This window comes from Monocercomonoides exilis (assembly GCF_001643675.1).
Source record: "Monocercomonoides exilis strain PA203 chromosome Unknown scaffold62-463630, whole genome shotgun sequence".
NCBI classification, from domain to species: domain Eukaryota; phylum Preaxostyla; order Oxymonadida; family Polymastigidae; genus Monocercomonoides; species Monocercomonoides exilis.
The window spans coordinates 83,156-99,026 of NW_027150607.1; the positions used below are offsets into that span (position 1 = coordinate 83,156).

The window sequence follows — 15,871 nt, forward strand, 5'->3', positions numbered from 1 at the left end:
CTTTAAAGATAACTCCATTTTTGTTGCCTCTCTTTTCGTTTCGCCAGCTTCTCAGTCAGTCTTTTTCTCAGTCTTTCTGAAATACTCAAAAAGAAGTTCAAATAGCCCCATGCAATCCCATCTTCCAAAGTTGTTTGCTGAATCGCCTCTAAAAAAAAGATCAGCAGCTCCTCCTTTCAACAAGCCATCAACCTTCACAATTCCGTTTTTCCATGCTATTCTGAAAAAAATCAGTGTATTGAATGTGGCTGTCTCTGAAATTATCCTTTGCTGCCTGAAATATATATGCTCGCAATGCTGCTGATAAAACCACCAATCTCTTCATTCCCCAATCCACTTTCTGAAGAGAAAGGCTTTGTTGCTCCAAGCTGTCTCATAAACCAGGCACCTCGTTCACTTCTGCATCTCTTTGATGGCCATCTGGATGTCCTTCCTCTTCGGCAGCTTGTGCCCTTCGATCTTCCCTGCATCCAGCAGCTTCGGCTCGCGGTATTTCTCCAGCATTCGCCCCATCTTCTTTCGGTCCACAGCCACCAGCCGCCCCGCAGCATCTGCACGGACAAATGGAACGGCTGCCATGTTTGCCCAGCCTGACCGCAGCACAATGTCCAGAAGCGTCCCCAGCGTCGGAAACGCTGCCGACAGACTCGGATACTCGGCATTCACTGTGCCCCCAAACTCCTTCAGCAGCTTGTCCAGCGCAACAAGCCCGCCCGCATTGAACTCCTTCAGCTTTGGATCTCCCAGCCGCTCCTGCAACAAAATCCATCACATGTCACAAAGGACACAAAAAATAAACAAACAAAATAAACAAACAAAATAAACAAACAATTCAGACAAAATAGCATACAACAAAGTGGTTCTCCACAGCTGCTATGCAGTGCAGCCACGATTCAATGATCTTGCGCGCTGGCAGCACTGCCAGAGACGGCACAATCGTGTTCGCCAGAAACACTGAGAAAGACGATCCAAACGACTCCAGCTTCTTTCCATACGCCCCGTCTCCATCTCCCATCCAGCTGATCGGACACTGGTTCTCAATCAGGCAGATCACTTTTGACGTCAGCCGCAGCGTCATCTTCTGCATAATCCGGTTCGCTGCATCGGTCAGATGGCTTCGGTGGCTCAGCCGGAACTGCTGCGCCGACAGCACTGCCGCTGCTGCTGACGACCCGGCTGCAAACGAAGACGACGAGAACTTGGATGAAGACGAGGAAGATGATGAAGATGATGAAGATGATGATATCGACGATTGAGCAAGTGCAGCTGACGTGAGCGTGAGCGTGCCGATGGAGTAAGTCGATGCTGTCGCTGCTGCTGCCGCCGCCGACGCAATCAGCGACGACGACGCCGGCTTGCACTGCGAGATCACATCCTCCTCGATGTACGTGAGCGAGTCCCGGAATATCAGGATGTCCACCACCAGCTGCGCCATCTGCGGCAGCTCCATCGACTGCCTGCTCGCCAGCCCCGTGAACGCCGGCACCACCCCCTCGTCAATCAGCTTGTCCAGCGCGCCCCGCACAACCTCCGGCGACTCCTTCAGATCCGGGTTGTACTGCAGCACAAACGACTCGTACTGCTTGAACAGGATTAGCAGCGTCTGCGGGATGAACGAGAACAGAAACACCGCCGGCAGCGACCGCGGCAGCAGCAGCGGCGATATCTCCGACCCCTCGCTCCCTGTGGCCAGCGCAACCAGCGCGTCTGCCTCCCGGTGGATCCCCTGCCTTTGGCTCCGGCTCCCCACCAGCGTCTGCCCCGACGACGGCACAAACACTGCCCCTTCCCCTTCCTCCCCCCTTTCTCCCTCGCTGCCCCCATTGCGCACACCCCCTGCCCCATCCACTCCGTCTGCCCCGTCTGCCCCATCCTCCCTCGCCAGGCAGTTGTACTGCATCCCTATCTGGTGCTGGTGGCACAGCATCAGCTGCGCCTTCGTCAGATGCATCCCCACCACCGCCTCCAGCTCCTCCCCCGTCGCCACATACACCCGCTCAAACCGGCTCGACCACAGCACCGTCTTCACCCGCGACACATAGATCGGATGCAGCGTCCGGATGAACAGCACATGCGACCCGTGCAGCCAGTCGTCCAGCACACTCGTGTTGTAGTGCAGCTTCGCCGCACACGTCGAAAACACCTCCACCGCCTCCTTCGCAAACACAATCTTGCTGAACCGGTCGTTCAGCCCCTCCGGCTCTGCAATCACATCTGCAAACACCTCCTCCCCTTCGTCCACACACACTGTCTCATCATCCGCATTTGGATCTGATGATGTCGATGATGATGATGATGACGACGATGACGAAGAAGAAGCTGACGAATTGCTCGGCCTCTTTTCCCCATCCCCAAATCGCGACCCCAGCAGCTGCCGCCGGTTCGGCAGCACTTCAAACATCTCCGACGCAAGCACCTGCTTCAGCGTGTTGATCGTGTCGTCCCATTTGTCCTCCACCTCAATCGCCGCCATCGCATGCGACCGATGCGACGGCGAGTTCAGCAGCGACGACACTTTGTTCTCCACCATGAAGAACCCCAGCACCGTCGCCAGGAACTCCACAAGCTTCCCCACAAACTGCAGAAACGGCACCTCATCCTCTGAACCACAAGCACCACCAGCAAATGATGAAGAAGAAGAAATAGAGGAAGATGATGATGATGAAGATGACTGTGATGATGATGATGATGAAGTCTGCGAATAACTCCCCTTTTGCAGCGGCGCATGTGGAAACCACGTTGCCACCCGCAGGTCGTTTTTCGCCTGGAACCGCCGGTTCTCCACAAACGGGTTCGCCTCCTCCCCCTCCCGCTCAGCCCCGCTGCCTCCTCCCGCCCCTTTCCCTCCTGCCCCTCCGCCCCCGCCCCGCCGGCTTTCCCCGTCTCCCCTCTCGCCCCCCGCGCCACGCTCCTCCTCCGCCAGCTCCTCAAAGTGCGTGTGGATCGCATCCCACTGCAGCACCGCATTGAAGTCCAGCCCCACAAACTCAAACAGCGTCATCCGCCGCCGGCTCAGCTGCTCCAGCTCCACCCCAGAAAACCGCTTCTCCGCCTCCTCCATCACAAGCACCGCCGCATCCTCCCACTCCAGCGCCTCTTCCGCCATCGCCGCCAGCCCCACCTCGTAGTGCTTCACACGCACCTCCGTCAGCCACGAGTGCAGCGACAGCAGCGACCAGTGGTGGATCGACTGCGACAGCTGGTCCAGCGTCCCGTCGATGTGCGCCACAAACGCAAACGCCGACCGCAGCGGCGCACAGTGCACCCGCTTCAGCCGGTAGATCGACTTCAGCGACTCGAAGAACCGCTTCTGGTCCAGCAGCTTCAGCAGCAGCCCATACTCGTCCAGCAGCGACAGGCACTCGTTTATCGTCCCTATCGTGCTGTCCACATGCTCAATCGCCCGCAGATGCCTTTGCCGCGACTCAATCTTCCCAGCCACATTTGCCGCGCCAAAGCAGTTAATAATAAAATAAAATAAAATAAAATAAAATAAAATAAAATAAAATAAAATAAAATAAAATAAAATAAAATGACAAAATGAAATAAAAAATCTTTGAAGCACAATACCGGCTTGATCATCCCCGACGCAAACCGCCCCACACATTTTTCTTCGTTTTTGATTTCTGCCGTGATGTCCTCAATCTCCTCTTTGATTTTTATCACTTCGTGGCAGCAGCTTATAAACTCCTGAAAACCGCAAAGCACCCCGTTTCAAAAGGGGGTCGTTCGAAAAAGCACACAAAAACAGCCCGCACACACCTCGAAGTGCTCCGCACAGATCTTCTTTATCTCCCTGTCGGAGGTCGAAATGATATTTTGTATCTCTTCCGAGATTTGCGCCCCCGATTGCCGCGAAATCGCTGTCACAACCTGGGTGTCCAGTGCGTTGCGCTGCCCTATCATTCCCTGCTTTTTCTGCACGCCCCTCGGTTTCGGAGCCCAAACAAAGTTTGCTCAATAAATAGACCCATACAATATTGTTGGACAAAACGAAAAAAAAAAACGATTTTTCTTTTTTTCTTTTTTGTTTGAAAGATAATTCCACATAAATCAGTCTACTTGCGATGAGAAGTGGGTAGGAAAGAAGAAACGTATTTAGAAGCACCTGCTGCTTCAGCTGGTGAGAAAAGATGAATTTTGCGAAAGAATTGGGTTGTCTGACGATTGTTGTTGAATTGGAGTGGAAAATGAAATTTTGCAGAGAAAGGAAAAGGATGAGGTGTGATGGAAAATTGCTTTTCGAAAGGTTTTCATCAAGAGAAGAGCCTGCGAATGGATGATGATTCTTCTTTTTTTTTAATTGGCTGGAAAGACTTTGACAGTCGAACTTGCGAGAGGGTGCAAGGTCATTGAACGGAATATATGAGATGGACTTGCACTGCCCGTGGGGTTCATCTCCGCAGAGTTGTCGAAGCACAGATGTGGCGAATTCTTTCGCCTTCAGTCTTAGCTCCATCAACGATTCAACTTTGTGCAAAATCTTTCAATTGATGCAATATTCTTCCCTTGTCATCTCAAAACAGGTCTTTCCGCTGGATTTCTGGCTGCTACAGCTGGAACATTTGTTGGACTTGCTGAGAAATGTGAAGGAGGTGCTGGAGAGATGAGAAAAAGACAAGAAAAAAAGATTTCAGTTTCGTGTGTGTGGCGTTTGCAGAGGATAAGAAGGAAAAGACACTTATGGATTGTGAATATATTTGTGGGGGGTTGAGTTGGAGAAGGGTTGGGAAAGAAAACAAAAAGGAAAATGAGAGATAATTATTATCCTCTTTGATGCCAGCAACTTGACTGTTATCTTTCAACAATAACCACACCAGAGATGAAAAGAAGGGTGAGGAAATGGGAGCGAAGAAGATGGGAACGAGAACTGAAAAGAAAGAGTGGTGAGGAGCGAGCAAGGAATTGGAAAAAGGAGTTGGAGAAGAGGAAGAAGTGAAAGATGGAGGAAGGCGTGAAGCATCATTGTTTGCAGCATCTGCCTTCACGTTCTGTGAAATCTCTCTTTTCACAGGAATCTCTCACTTTCTTTGCTTTCTTCCAATCATTGCTCTTCCACTTTCCCATCGACCACAGACCCAACAGAACAAATGGGATTTCTGTGTGGAGATTGGGATTCAGGAAAAGACGGAGCATTTGGAGCGAAGTTTCCCGCAAGCAGCACAAAAGATCTTCGCATGACATCAGGTGCTCCATTTGGCACATTTGCGAACTCTGTGGATTTGCAATTGGCATGGTCATTTTCTTGAGCAGAAAGAGACTCATTCCATATGCACACTGAAAGAGCAGTGAATGAGCAAATGCAAATACAATGAGAAGAAAGAGTCGTCCACCACATGTGGATGAGGCTGCAAGCTCTATGTTGTTGCAACGCAGAAAAGTGGGGATGAGCATGTGGAATGCGCAACACCTTTGGAATCATGCAAGTTGAAAAGTCAGATTCGTCAGTTGTGTTGGTGGAGAAAAAAGATTGCTTGAGTTTCGAGCATCTGCAACACAGGGGTGGAATGAGTTGAATGATGTGGTAAAGGAAGAATCGATTGTTTTGCCAACGAAACAGTATGTGAAAGTTTTGAAGTTGGTGATTGTTCTTCATTCTCACAATTCACAAAGAATAAACACTTTTCACGTTGTTCATTCAAAACAATTGGAGTCATTTCAGTTTTAAAATATTTTTTTTTGAAAGATATTAAACATAAAATAAATAACAAAAAAATCAATTTCACTGAAAGAAAATTAGCCTTTCAGGAATAACCAATGATATTTCATTCATGATTGAAAGATTGAGATTTAAAAAGACAATATTTTCTGATAAAAACATATTTTCAATTTCTTTTTTGAAATGTGCTATCAACTTGTGTTGATTGACATTCCATTCAAAATTGAGAATTTGAAAATGTCATACCATAAGACATTTCTTCGAATCTCTTTTTTTGCAGTTTTTGGATGTGTAGAGGGCTACTGAGCATTGTATGTGTGCTCATGCCCTTGTGCTATAACGCTATATGTGATGATGGAGCGGGCCATGCAGAAAGCATTCACACGGGGCGAGACGCGTGTTTTTCAAAAAACTTGTGCTGGTGTGCAACTCGAGGGTTGTGCGTTTGTAACTTTTGCATTTTCAGGCAGGGCTCGGCGGATGGCGCAAAGTCATGGATTCGACAGGCGGTCCTCTCGCAACGAGTGCTTCAAAAGGGTGTGTTATTCAACCTGCGCAACTCATCGATGGTGCTGAAAGGCCTGGCACTGCACCGCACAGCACCAATCCAAATGATCGACGAAGATGCACGGTCGGCTCTTTTTGTGGAGGCATGCGCCCTGCAGGCAATTTCTTGCGTTCAGGGGCCATTTATATGTTCAGCTGGCACAGTGTGCTTGTCCAACATTTCAGCCACGCGGGCCAGCGGAGATGCAGGGCTCTTTTCTGGCATTGCCAGCGGAGCATCGCTCATGGGATCGGTTTCGCTGTGCAACACGAACCTCGACTCGTTTTGCTTGGATTCAGAGCGAGAAGCATCGTTTGTGCTTCAGGGGTTTTTGGGGACAGAGGCGCTGGAGCAGTGTGTGTTCAAAAACATCACACGAGGCGGCAGGCGCAGCGATGGGTCTCGGTGTTCTGCTGCTCGCTCTGAGCACTCGCGGATGGAGTCATGCTGTTATGAGGCAGTCGCATCAGCCGGATATGGGGTTTTGAGTGCAGAGTGGATGGCAGCGCGGACTGCACAGACGCTCAACTGCACGTTTTCCAAATGCCAGCGAGCAGCATCAGACGCTGTTTGCGATTGCACAGGCGAGGTGAAGGGTTGGGGCAGTCAGCTGCAGAGGAAGGCCAGTGAAGGAGGTGTGAAGGAGAGGCAGATAATCAGGGAGGCAAAAACAGTTGTGATTGAGGAGAGCGAGTTTGTGGAGATGAAGAGCGAGTCAACGCAAGCGGAGGCCGGGGGCGACGGGGAGAAAGTGAGCGGCGGGTGCATTTGTGTTGTGGGGAGTGCTTCGCTGAGTGTGAGAAAGTGCGTGTTTGCGAGATGCAGCGCGAGATGGATCGAAGGAGAACGGGCAGCTCCCATCTCTGGTGGAGATGCTGCTGCGCCACAGCCTTTGCATTCAGACCTCGGATCTTCCTCGGGTGCAGAGGGCGGGAGGGCAGCTGGCGGATGGGAGGGAGGGAGACTGGGCCATTCCTCTTCGCCGATCTTCGGAGGAGCTGTGTATTTTGGATCGAGCGGGCATCTTGCAGTGGAAAGCTGCCAGTTTGTGGAATGTGTGGCAGAGGATGCAGGCGGTGCGATTGGGATCGTTCTGATGCGCCCGTCTCCTTCTCATCGAATTGGGCTGGCGGGGTGTGTTTGCGAGAGTGTCAGTGATGAGGATGGGAATGATGGCAAAGGGGATGAAGCAGAATTGGCTCGTTTTCGTGTGTCGAACTGCACGTTTTATGGGTGCAGGGCGTGCTGCTCGGGAGGGGCTGTGTGGGTTGGGGATGGAGAGAAGGGCAGCTGTGTGAGGCTGCGGTTGGACGGGTGTGTGTTTGCTCGCTGCAGCTGTGGGTGCGCAAGTGGGGAGCAAGAAGGCGTTGGTGCAGACTCAAAGGCGCAGAGGACAAAAGCAGGGGGAGATGCAAAGCCAGAAGAAAAGTTCAGAGGGAATTATTTTGGATGCGCAGTGAAGCAGCAGAAGAGCGTTGGGATTGAATTCAGCAACATCACTGCTTATGAATGTGCAAATGGTATTCTTTGCTTGTTTTTCGCACAATTGTGCTTTTAATTATTTGCTTTGGAAAAATATATCTATTTTGTGTATAAACTCACACGGATGCTGCTGTTGGCCTGTCTGCTGGGCTTGTTTTATCAGGATGCTCGTTTGCTGTCTCATGTGCCGAATGCGAGTTGCTGAATGTGTCGTTTGGCTCTTTTCGCCACATGCCGATCACGCCCAAGCCATCAGAGCTGTTTGGCCGTGAGGTTGAGAAGCTTTTTGACGAGCCGAGCATTCGAGGAGGCTGTGCTGCTTGGTGGGAGGGAGCAGCAGGATTGCTGTCTATGCAGAGCAGCAGCAGCAGCGAGGCATTGCGGAGTGGAGGTGGCAGCCAGGCGAGCCTTTCGGGGGCAGCTGCTGAGCGGAACAGCTCAGTGCATTCTTTTGTGTGTGTGGATGCATCTGTCGGGCACCTGGTGTTTTGGATGAGCGACTCGCTGATTTATGGGGAGAAGAAGAAAGGGAAGGAAGGGGGGAATGTGGATGGTTGGGAGAGCGAGTGGGGAAATGGAGGAGAATGGGAGATAGAAAGCAGAGAGGAAGAATGGTGGACCATGCGAAGCGAGGGGGATGGGAGCAGAACGGGAAGAGAGAATGCTGGATTGGGTGTGGCTGCAGGGCAGCAGAAAGGGGAGCAAGTGCATCCGCGGGCAATCAAAATTGTGTATCCCAGGCAGCAGCAGACTGAGATTGTGTTCAGAAACACGAACTTCACATCGGTGGTGAGCCGAAGCAACCAGACGCTGGTTGAGGTTGTGCCTCAGCCACTGCACAAGGCCCAGCCGAAGGGCGATGGCAGGGCAGGCAGCGCGAATGATCTGCTGACACAAAATTCTGTGTGCCCAGGAGCTTTTCATTGGGAAGGTGCCGAGTTGCAACACAAGGGCGAGAGCAAGGGAGATGGCGAGGATGAAGAATGTGCAGATGCAGAGTTAAGAGGTGCTCCATCTGCCTTCATCAGTGTGCATGAGGCAGGGCAAAGCAGCTCAGGAGGCAGGAAAAGCAAGTTTGGTGTGGTGTTTGACTCGGTCCGCTTCACCAATTGCACGAACCCGCAGACGTCGATGGTTGTGGTGGATGGGTTGGGCGGGGTGCCTTTGGGCGGCAGGAGCGAGGCGGAGGGGAATGCCATTCCAGCTGGCACGAGGAGTGGGGAGAGAGATGAGTGCTGCTCTCGGGAAAGCGAAGCAGAATGGGCAGAAGGCCATTTGGAGCACAGGGGAAAGAGGAGAGAGCGGAACAGCGCTGTCAACGTGGCTGTTGCCTTTGAGAACTGCCTGATCGAGCAATGCGAGTGTCTGCTATTTTCCTTCTTTGTTTTTTTTATTTCATAATTTTTTTTTTGACAACAACATTATTTCGTTGCTTCTGTTTGCTGTTGCTGCTGGGATGGGATGGGCAGGCGCGTATGTGCTGCCTTCGAATGGCTCGTTCTTGAGGCTGCTGAACTGCAAGGCGGACATCCGCAATGGAACCTTTGTGAACTCTGTCGGGTGCCTTTTGTGCACATCGCTGGTGTGACTTGTTTTGTTGCTGCGAGTTGCCTTTTTGAAGTGCTCCGAAATATTTCCTCTCTCATCTTGCTCTGCTTTCATTTATTTTTATTATTTTTGTTTTTCTGGTTGTTCGGGGGCGGGGTGTGCTGCACAGTGCACAGCCACAATCAGCGAGTCGACGATTCGGCGGATCAAGTCGCACAACCATCCGCTGCTTGTCTGCAGCCAGTCACTCCTCAATGTGCGCAAGACCAACCTGAGCGATGCAAGTCTGCAACACATCTGCAATCTATCTGCAACATATCTATTTATTTGTTCATTCTTTTTTTTTCTTTTAATATGAATAAAACGGCTTGTGTGACATTATGCTTTGTTGGAAATGAATGCGAATGGCTGCGCTGGTTGTTATGTTTTGTTTTTGTGTGCTTGGCGTGTGGGATGGGGCTGTGAATGGAAACGGCAGACATGCGGAACTGCTCGCTGATCTATCTGTTTGAGACGGACCTGGGGATGGAGGGTGTGTCGGTGTGGAACAACACAGTGTTTTTCCCGTTCTCGTTCATTGCGCTGTCGCCGCACTTGCCCCGCCTTCCGCGCCGTGGAGGCAGATTGCGAGAGGGCTGGTCAGCGAGTGCGTCTGACAAGACAGGGGAAACAATAGAGAATGGAGATAATGGGGAGAATGGAGAAAGAGATCAGGCAATGCTGTCGAAGATTGTGATTGAATCGTCGACGCTGAGGATTGCAGACTTCTGCCGGAGCGAGCTGAGCAATGCAGGTGGGGCGGGCAGGGCAGGCAGGGCAGTGGCATCGGCGCAGCACAACGCAAACTACTCGTCTCTTTCGCTGCTCAGCACAGAGTGTCCAGCGAGCATCAGGATTGCGAACACGTCGGTGGGAGTTGGGCAGTGCTGGACACCGCACAGCTCGGCGACGGGGCTTGTTTCTGTGCGAAATGCGGGAGAGGTGCGGGTGGTGGATGTGAGTGTTGTGTATGAGAAGAAGAAGGACAGGCAGGGCGACTTGGCGTGGTGTGGAGAGGAGAATGGGAGAGAAGGGGAAAGAGAGCAGGATGAATCTGGCTGGCAGGCAGGGCACTCTGGATGGGGTGGAAGGAATGCGCTTGGAGGCAGGGCAGGTGCAGAAGAAGGCAAATACAACGAGGACGGTAATGATGAGGATGATGAGGATGAGGATGAGGAGGACTTTGACGAAGGGCCGTTTGGGCTTCTGTTGAACATCAGTGCATCGAAAAGGGTGGAGTTGAAGAACGTGACGATAAAGGACTTCAAGACAATCGGAATATGTTTGCGAGAGAAAAACAAGAGAAGAGAATTTTTGCCTGTGAGAATTGTCATTTCTCTTTTGTTTTTTAATTATTTCTTAATTCCTTTATTTATTTATTCCTTTTTTATTTGTTTATTTTCCTGATTGCTATTTGTGCCAATGCCCACCAGCAATGCTTTCGTTCCGAGATGTTGGAGAGCTGAGGCTGGAGGAGGTGAGGATGGATTCTGTGCTGTTTGGGTATTACATGGGGACAAACAGCGAAGGGTGTGATGGCTGCACCTCAACATCAACTGACTCATCTGGCTCATCTGACTCGCCTTCTCAGCAGCAGAAGCAGCGTTTGGGAGGCAGGAGGCGGCTGTCGACGCCTTTATCGCCGATTCCGTCGCTGTCGGGAATTGAGAGCTCGCTTCTGTTTGTGCTTCGGGCGAGGCAGGTGGCGGTGGAGAAGTGCTCGTTTGTGGGGTGTGTGGCGAAGCGGGGGGCGTATGCGTCGGCAGCTGTTCTGAGTGAGTGCAGGGGCTGCGTGGTGGAAGGGTGTGTGTTCAACGGGAGCGAGCTGAGGCAGGGGAGCGTGCTTGTGATCCACCAGGCCTTGGAGACAGCGAATGGTGTGCCCTTCTCGCTTCTGGACATTTTTGGATGTTTCAATAAATCAATTTCTTTTTTTATTTTTGTGATGAAGTGAGTGAGTGTGTGTTTGTGGGGAACAGCGGGGCAAAAGGGATCTGTGTGAGCTGCATCGACTCGCAGGCGGTGCTTTCGGGGTGTGTTGTGTGCAACAACGGAGGGGCGCACCGACTGAACATGAACACGTCGGCGGTGCAAGCGCCACTTTTTGTGCTGAGTGCGACAGAAATCAGCACAGCCGCATCGGTGATCCAGACAGCAGTGCTGATGAAGCCAGAGGGCAGGCAGAGCAGAATGAGCAGAATGAACAGAATGAATGAGATGGGTGGAGTGGGTGGAGGAGAGGAAAGGGAGGAGGCATCATCAGCAGGGAAGCCACACCAGGCAGCTGAGAGGCAGCCCTTCACAGTTGTGGTGCGCAACACGGTGATTGCACACAACAACGCCACAGCCATCCACACAGACCATGGGCACCGGATTGTGGTTGAGGGGTCGCTTCTGGCAGGGAACAACCCGTTCCGGATGGCGCTTCCGGCACACCGGGCGAATGTGCTGTGCGAGGGGGCGAGCGCTGTGGAGGCGAGGCAGACGCATCTGGTGGACGGGGGAGACGAGTACGTGGAATGGCCGGTGGAGCAGGCGAAGGCGGTGGCTGAGAGGCTGAAGGGAGGCAGCAGCTGGAGTGCGAACAGCCTGGGGGCGATGATGGGAAGAAACGCCAGGGGAAAAGGAAAAGGAGAAAGAGAAAGAGAAAGGGAAAAGGACGAGTGGAATGCAGCGTGGATGAACGGGAAGCGGTGCATGTTTTCGTTTCATCAGCCTCCACGAAACATCACATCCACATCTTCCCCTTCTCGGCTGCCTCTGAACAGGCAGGAAGGGCTGGCAGACACTGGGCATTCGGGTGAGGCAGCAGGGGTGCCTTTGCCGCTGTCTCTGCAGGCGCCGCCTCTGCTGCCCACGCCAGTGATTGTGTCGTCGAACACAACACGGCTCACACAGGGGGTGAATGCACCACCGGTGAACCTGAGTGTGGAGCGGGTATATCCGTTCGACATCCACTGCCGGGTGGAGCGGCAGAATGCGGCAGCGGTGGTGCGGCCAGCGCTTATGGCGGGGTGCAAGTGGGTGGTGTGTGGGCTGGGAGACCTGTATCTGACAGAGAAGGGCGGGCTGAGGGTGTCTGTGGCATCGGGGGTGGCGATGAAGCAGAGTTCAGAGGCAAAGGGAGAGGGAGAGGCAGAAGAGGGCAGAGGAGGGCAGGAGGAGGGTTATGGGGAAGGGCTGTTTTCGCAGGCACATGTGATTGAGGTGAAGGGGGTGGTGGGGTGGTGGGTCAGGAGACCCGACCTCTTCTTCGTCGGTGCCATCTTCGGGGGAAGGGGCAGGGGAAGGGGAGGGAGAGGGCGAGCGGGCAGTGAAGGAGGCAGAGGAGCGTGTTCGGATGTATCACGTGCACAACATTGTGAGGGTGCTGGCGATCGACGGGGCAGTGTTTGCAGGGGTGTGTGTGGTGTCGGGGGCTGTGCTGTGCGGGCTGGAGGGGTGGGTGAGGCGGCGGAAGAGGGCGCGGGAGAGGAGGATGAAGGAGTGGATGGAAAAGCTGAGCGAGTGGAGGCAAAGAGACGAAGAGGAGGAAGGGGAGGAAGGGAGGGAAGGAGAGATTGGTGGGAGCAGGGGAGGGGAGTTTGATGAGCTTGGTTCAGAAAGGAGGGGATGCTGCTTTTGCTGCTTTGGGTGTGTGGATGCTGACGAGGACGAGCGCAGCCTGTTTGAGGATGGGGACAGCGCAGCTGAGAGAGGAGAGGGGAGTGAGAGAGGAGCAGGTGGCAGGGCTGGTGGAGAAAGAGGAGGAGGAGAAAGAGGAAGAGGAGGATGGAAGTGCAGATGCTGTGGGGTTGGAGGAAGAGGGAGAGGGAGAGGGAGAATGAATGGGAAAGGAGGGAAGCAGGGGAGCAGGGAGTATGAGATGCTGGACGAGGACGAAGACTACATTCGGCTTTTGGCAAAAGAGTTTTCGATATCTCCTCCACCTCCATCTGATGTGCCTTATTCTTCCTCCTCCTCGACCAGTGATGCTTATTCATCGGTTCAGACACCAGAGGCACAACAGCAATCTTGTGGAGACTTCTGTTCGTCAAGAGCTGAGGAGAAAAGCGAAGGGGATGGAGGGGAAGGGGGAGGGGAAAGGGAAGTGGAGTTTGAGAGGCACCTGATGGAAGAAGCATCAGAGCTTGCAGGAGGAGGAGAGGGTGGGAGAGAGGGTGGGAGAGAGGGCGAGGCAGGGGAGAAAGCGCAGAAGAGTGCACCTCAAGTGATTGTGGAAGAAGAGGCAGACGATGATGCTGATGCAGGAGGCGAGGAAGGGGAGGAAGGGGAGGAAGGGGAGGAAGGGGAGGAAGGGGAGGAAGATGTGGTTGATGAGATGGATGATGACTTTGAGGATGCTGGGGGAAATGATGGGGAAGAGGAGGAGGCAGGTGGGGGAAGGGGTGGGAGAAGGCGGGGGCAGACGCGGAGGAGGAGGAAAGCAGGCGGGGTGCTGAGCTCGTTTGCAGCGTCGAAGAGTTGGAGGAAGTTCATGCCGATTGAGAGGAGCAGGAGATCAGAGTGTGTCTGTGTGGAGGTGGAGGTGGAGGTGGAGGTGGAAATGGCTGAATCTCCGCAGAATGCAAATGATGAGGAAGAGGAAGGAGGATTGGGTGAAGTGTCAAATCACACAGTGTGCAGCGTGAGGGAGCTGCGTGTTGCAGCAGAGGTGGTGCCGTTGGTGCGGGAGGATGTGTGGGAGTTGGTGGATGGGGTGTGCTCGGTGCTTCTGAAGGCGCCTTCGCCGGGGGCTGTGTCTGACAGCGGGGTTGCTGTTCTGTCGTGGAAGCAGATTGGGCAGCAGCAGCGAAGGGGTGTGTGTGGAAGAGCAGCTGTGAACTGTGTGGTGTCGGTCAGGACAGAGTGGCAGGGGGAGGCAGTTGTGGTGCGGGTGCTTCCTGCCCTGGAGCAATGGATTGTCGAGCGCAGAAAAGGCAGAGATGGCTGCATGCTGCACAACAGCAAAGGTGATGACACATCAGGAGGACAAGAAATGGAGAAAGAGAAGGAGAAGGACAAGAAGGGTGGTGGTGAAAAGGAAGCAGGAAGTGCTGAGGGGACAATCAGCGCGAAGTGGAAGGTCGTTCCGGAGGGTGTGCTTCCAGTTGTGGAGACGATGCTCGAGCAGATTGGCACATTGCTGGCGATCGAGAAGCTTTGCAGGGATGCCCAGCACGACCTGCCAACAGAGTCGTTTTCTCCATCTGGCGCTTCAGACACAGCCTCCTCGGTGTCAGTGCAGATGCCAGCACAGCAGCTGCGCCCTGAGTGGCTGCCGGTGTTTGTGCCGCTTGTGGGGGTGAGTGTATGTCCGCCAGCAGTTGTGTTCTCGCACAGCCGGCTGCCTTCGCTGCGGGAGTATCTTCAGTCGTGCAGCAGGCCACTCAGCTGGAGCGGAGTGCTTTCGGTTGCCGTTTCGGTGGGGCGGCTGCTGCTGCGGATCCATCGGGCTGGGAGGGAGCTGTTTGCACAGCGGTCGGCAGCAGACATTGTGGATGCTGTGGCAGTTGGGCGGAGGCGGAGGGCAGAGCGGGAGAAGAGGGCGAGGAAGGCGAGGGAGGAGAAGGAGGAGAAGGAAAAGAGAGAAGAACGCCAAATGAATGGAAGTGGAAGTGAAGAAAAGAAAGAAGAGGAGGAGGAGGAGGATGATGATGATGATGAGCTTGTGCCAGAAGACGAGCTGGAGTCGTTTGTGCGGGAGAGGGGAGACGGGTCAGAAAAGTGCACGCACTTCCGCATCAGCAAGCTGGAGGTGCGGAGCCAGTTTGCGCTTCGGCGGATAAAGTCGACAAACATCTTTCTCGATCCATCAGAGCTGAGTCTGCTGCCATCTTCTTCCTCCTCTTCTTCTACTTCTTCCTCTTCCTCATCTTCCTCGTCATCTTCCTCTGCCATCTGCGGAGTGCCTGTCCAGCTGGGCGACTGCTGCACAGAGCTGTTCCATCCGGGGCTGCGGGTGCCGAACTCGTTCAGCGGGCTTTGCTCGTTCAGCAGGGCGTCTGCGCTGGCAGGGCAGTGCAAGTACGAGCCATCTGCAGCCGATGCGCCGGAGGTGATGGCACACGGGGCATACTCTGAGAAGTCGGATGTCTACAGGTGTGCATTTTGGTTGCATTTTGTTGAGTGAAATTATTTTTCTTTTTTGTTTGTGTTTGTCTTGTGGATGGCGCCAGCTTTGGAGTGGTGCTGTGGGAGCTGCTGACGCGGAGAGCGCCATTCGAAGGGGTTGCAAAGGAGGACCTGCGGGCTGTTGTGGCAGAGGGGCTGCACCGGCCGGGGTTTGAGGGGATGAGCGAGTGCCCCGCTGTGTTCACGCAGCTGATAGACGAGTGCTGGTCGGTGTGTTGGAAGCTCATTTATTTTTAATTTTTTTTTTATTCTCTCTCTCTTTTCCCTCTTTATTCGCATATATTAATCTGGTGTCTGTGTGATTTGCCTTTTGCTGAACAAACAGTCTGACGTGCATGTGCGTCCGAGTTTTGAGGCGATTGTGGAGAAGCTGGAGGCAATGGTGTTTCTGTGAGGGTGTGTGGTGGCTTTCTTGCTGTGTATTTTTGAGAACACAAGGCTTTGTGAAAGGAACCTTGGCTGTGCTGTTGCGTGGATGTGGG

General features: G+C 53.2%; 3 protein-coding genes across 3 annotated transcripts; 2 read left to right on the top strand and 1 right to left on the bottom strand.

Annotated features, from left to right (window-relative positions):
- Positions 1 to 393: 393 nt before the first annotated feature.
- On the bottom strand, positions 394 to 3,906 carry MONOS_12223 (Exocyst complex component Sec15; the record flags this gene model as incomplete). Its single annotated transcript, XM_067864827.1, has 4 exons — positions 394 to 753; positions 851 to 3,430; positions 3,571 to 3,690; positions 3,763 to 3,906. The coding sequence occupies 4 exons, from the start codon at positions 3,904 to 3,906 to the stop codon at positions 394 to 396; spliced, it is 3,204 nt and encodes a 1,067-aa protein (XP_067719433.1).
- Positions 3,907 to 4,365: 459 nt separating this feature from the next.
- Positions 4,366 to 5,249, top strand: MONOS_12224c2 (uncharacterized protein; the record flags this gene model as incomplete). The annotated part of the gene is made up of 4 exons (XM_067864829.1): positions 4,366 to 4,474; positions 4,527 to 4,641; positions 4,821 to 4,886; positions 5,015 to 5,249. 4 exons carry the CDS (start codon positions 4,366 to 4,368, stop codon positions 5,247 to 5,249), a joined length of 525 nt encoding a protein of 174 aa, XP_067719434.1.
- A 697-nt stretch (positions 5,250 to 5,946) lies between these two features.
- On the top strand, positions 5,947 to 15,783 carry MONOS_12225 (putative Protein tyrosine and serine/threonine kinase; the record flags this gene model as incomplete). Its single annotated transcript, XM_067864830.1, has 11 exons — positions 5,947 to 6,080; positions 6,126 to 7,726; positions 7,852 to 9,051; positions 9,158 to 9,270; positions 9,406 to 9,520; positions 9,715 to 10,557; positions 10,709 to 11,152; positions 11,227 to 12,441; positions 12,512 to 15,356; positions 15,434 to 15,599; positions 15,715 to 15,783. The coding sequence occupies 11 exons, from the start codon at positions 5,947 to 5,949 to the stop codon at positions 15,781 to 15,783; spliced, it is 8,745 nt and encodes a 2,914-aa protein (XP_067719435.1).
- Positions 15,784 to 15,871: the final 88 nt, after the last annotated feature.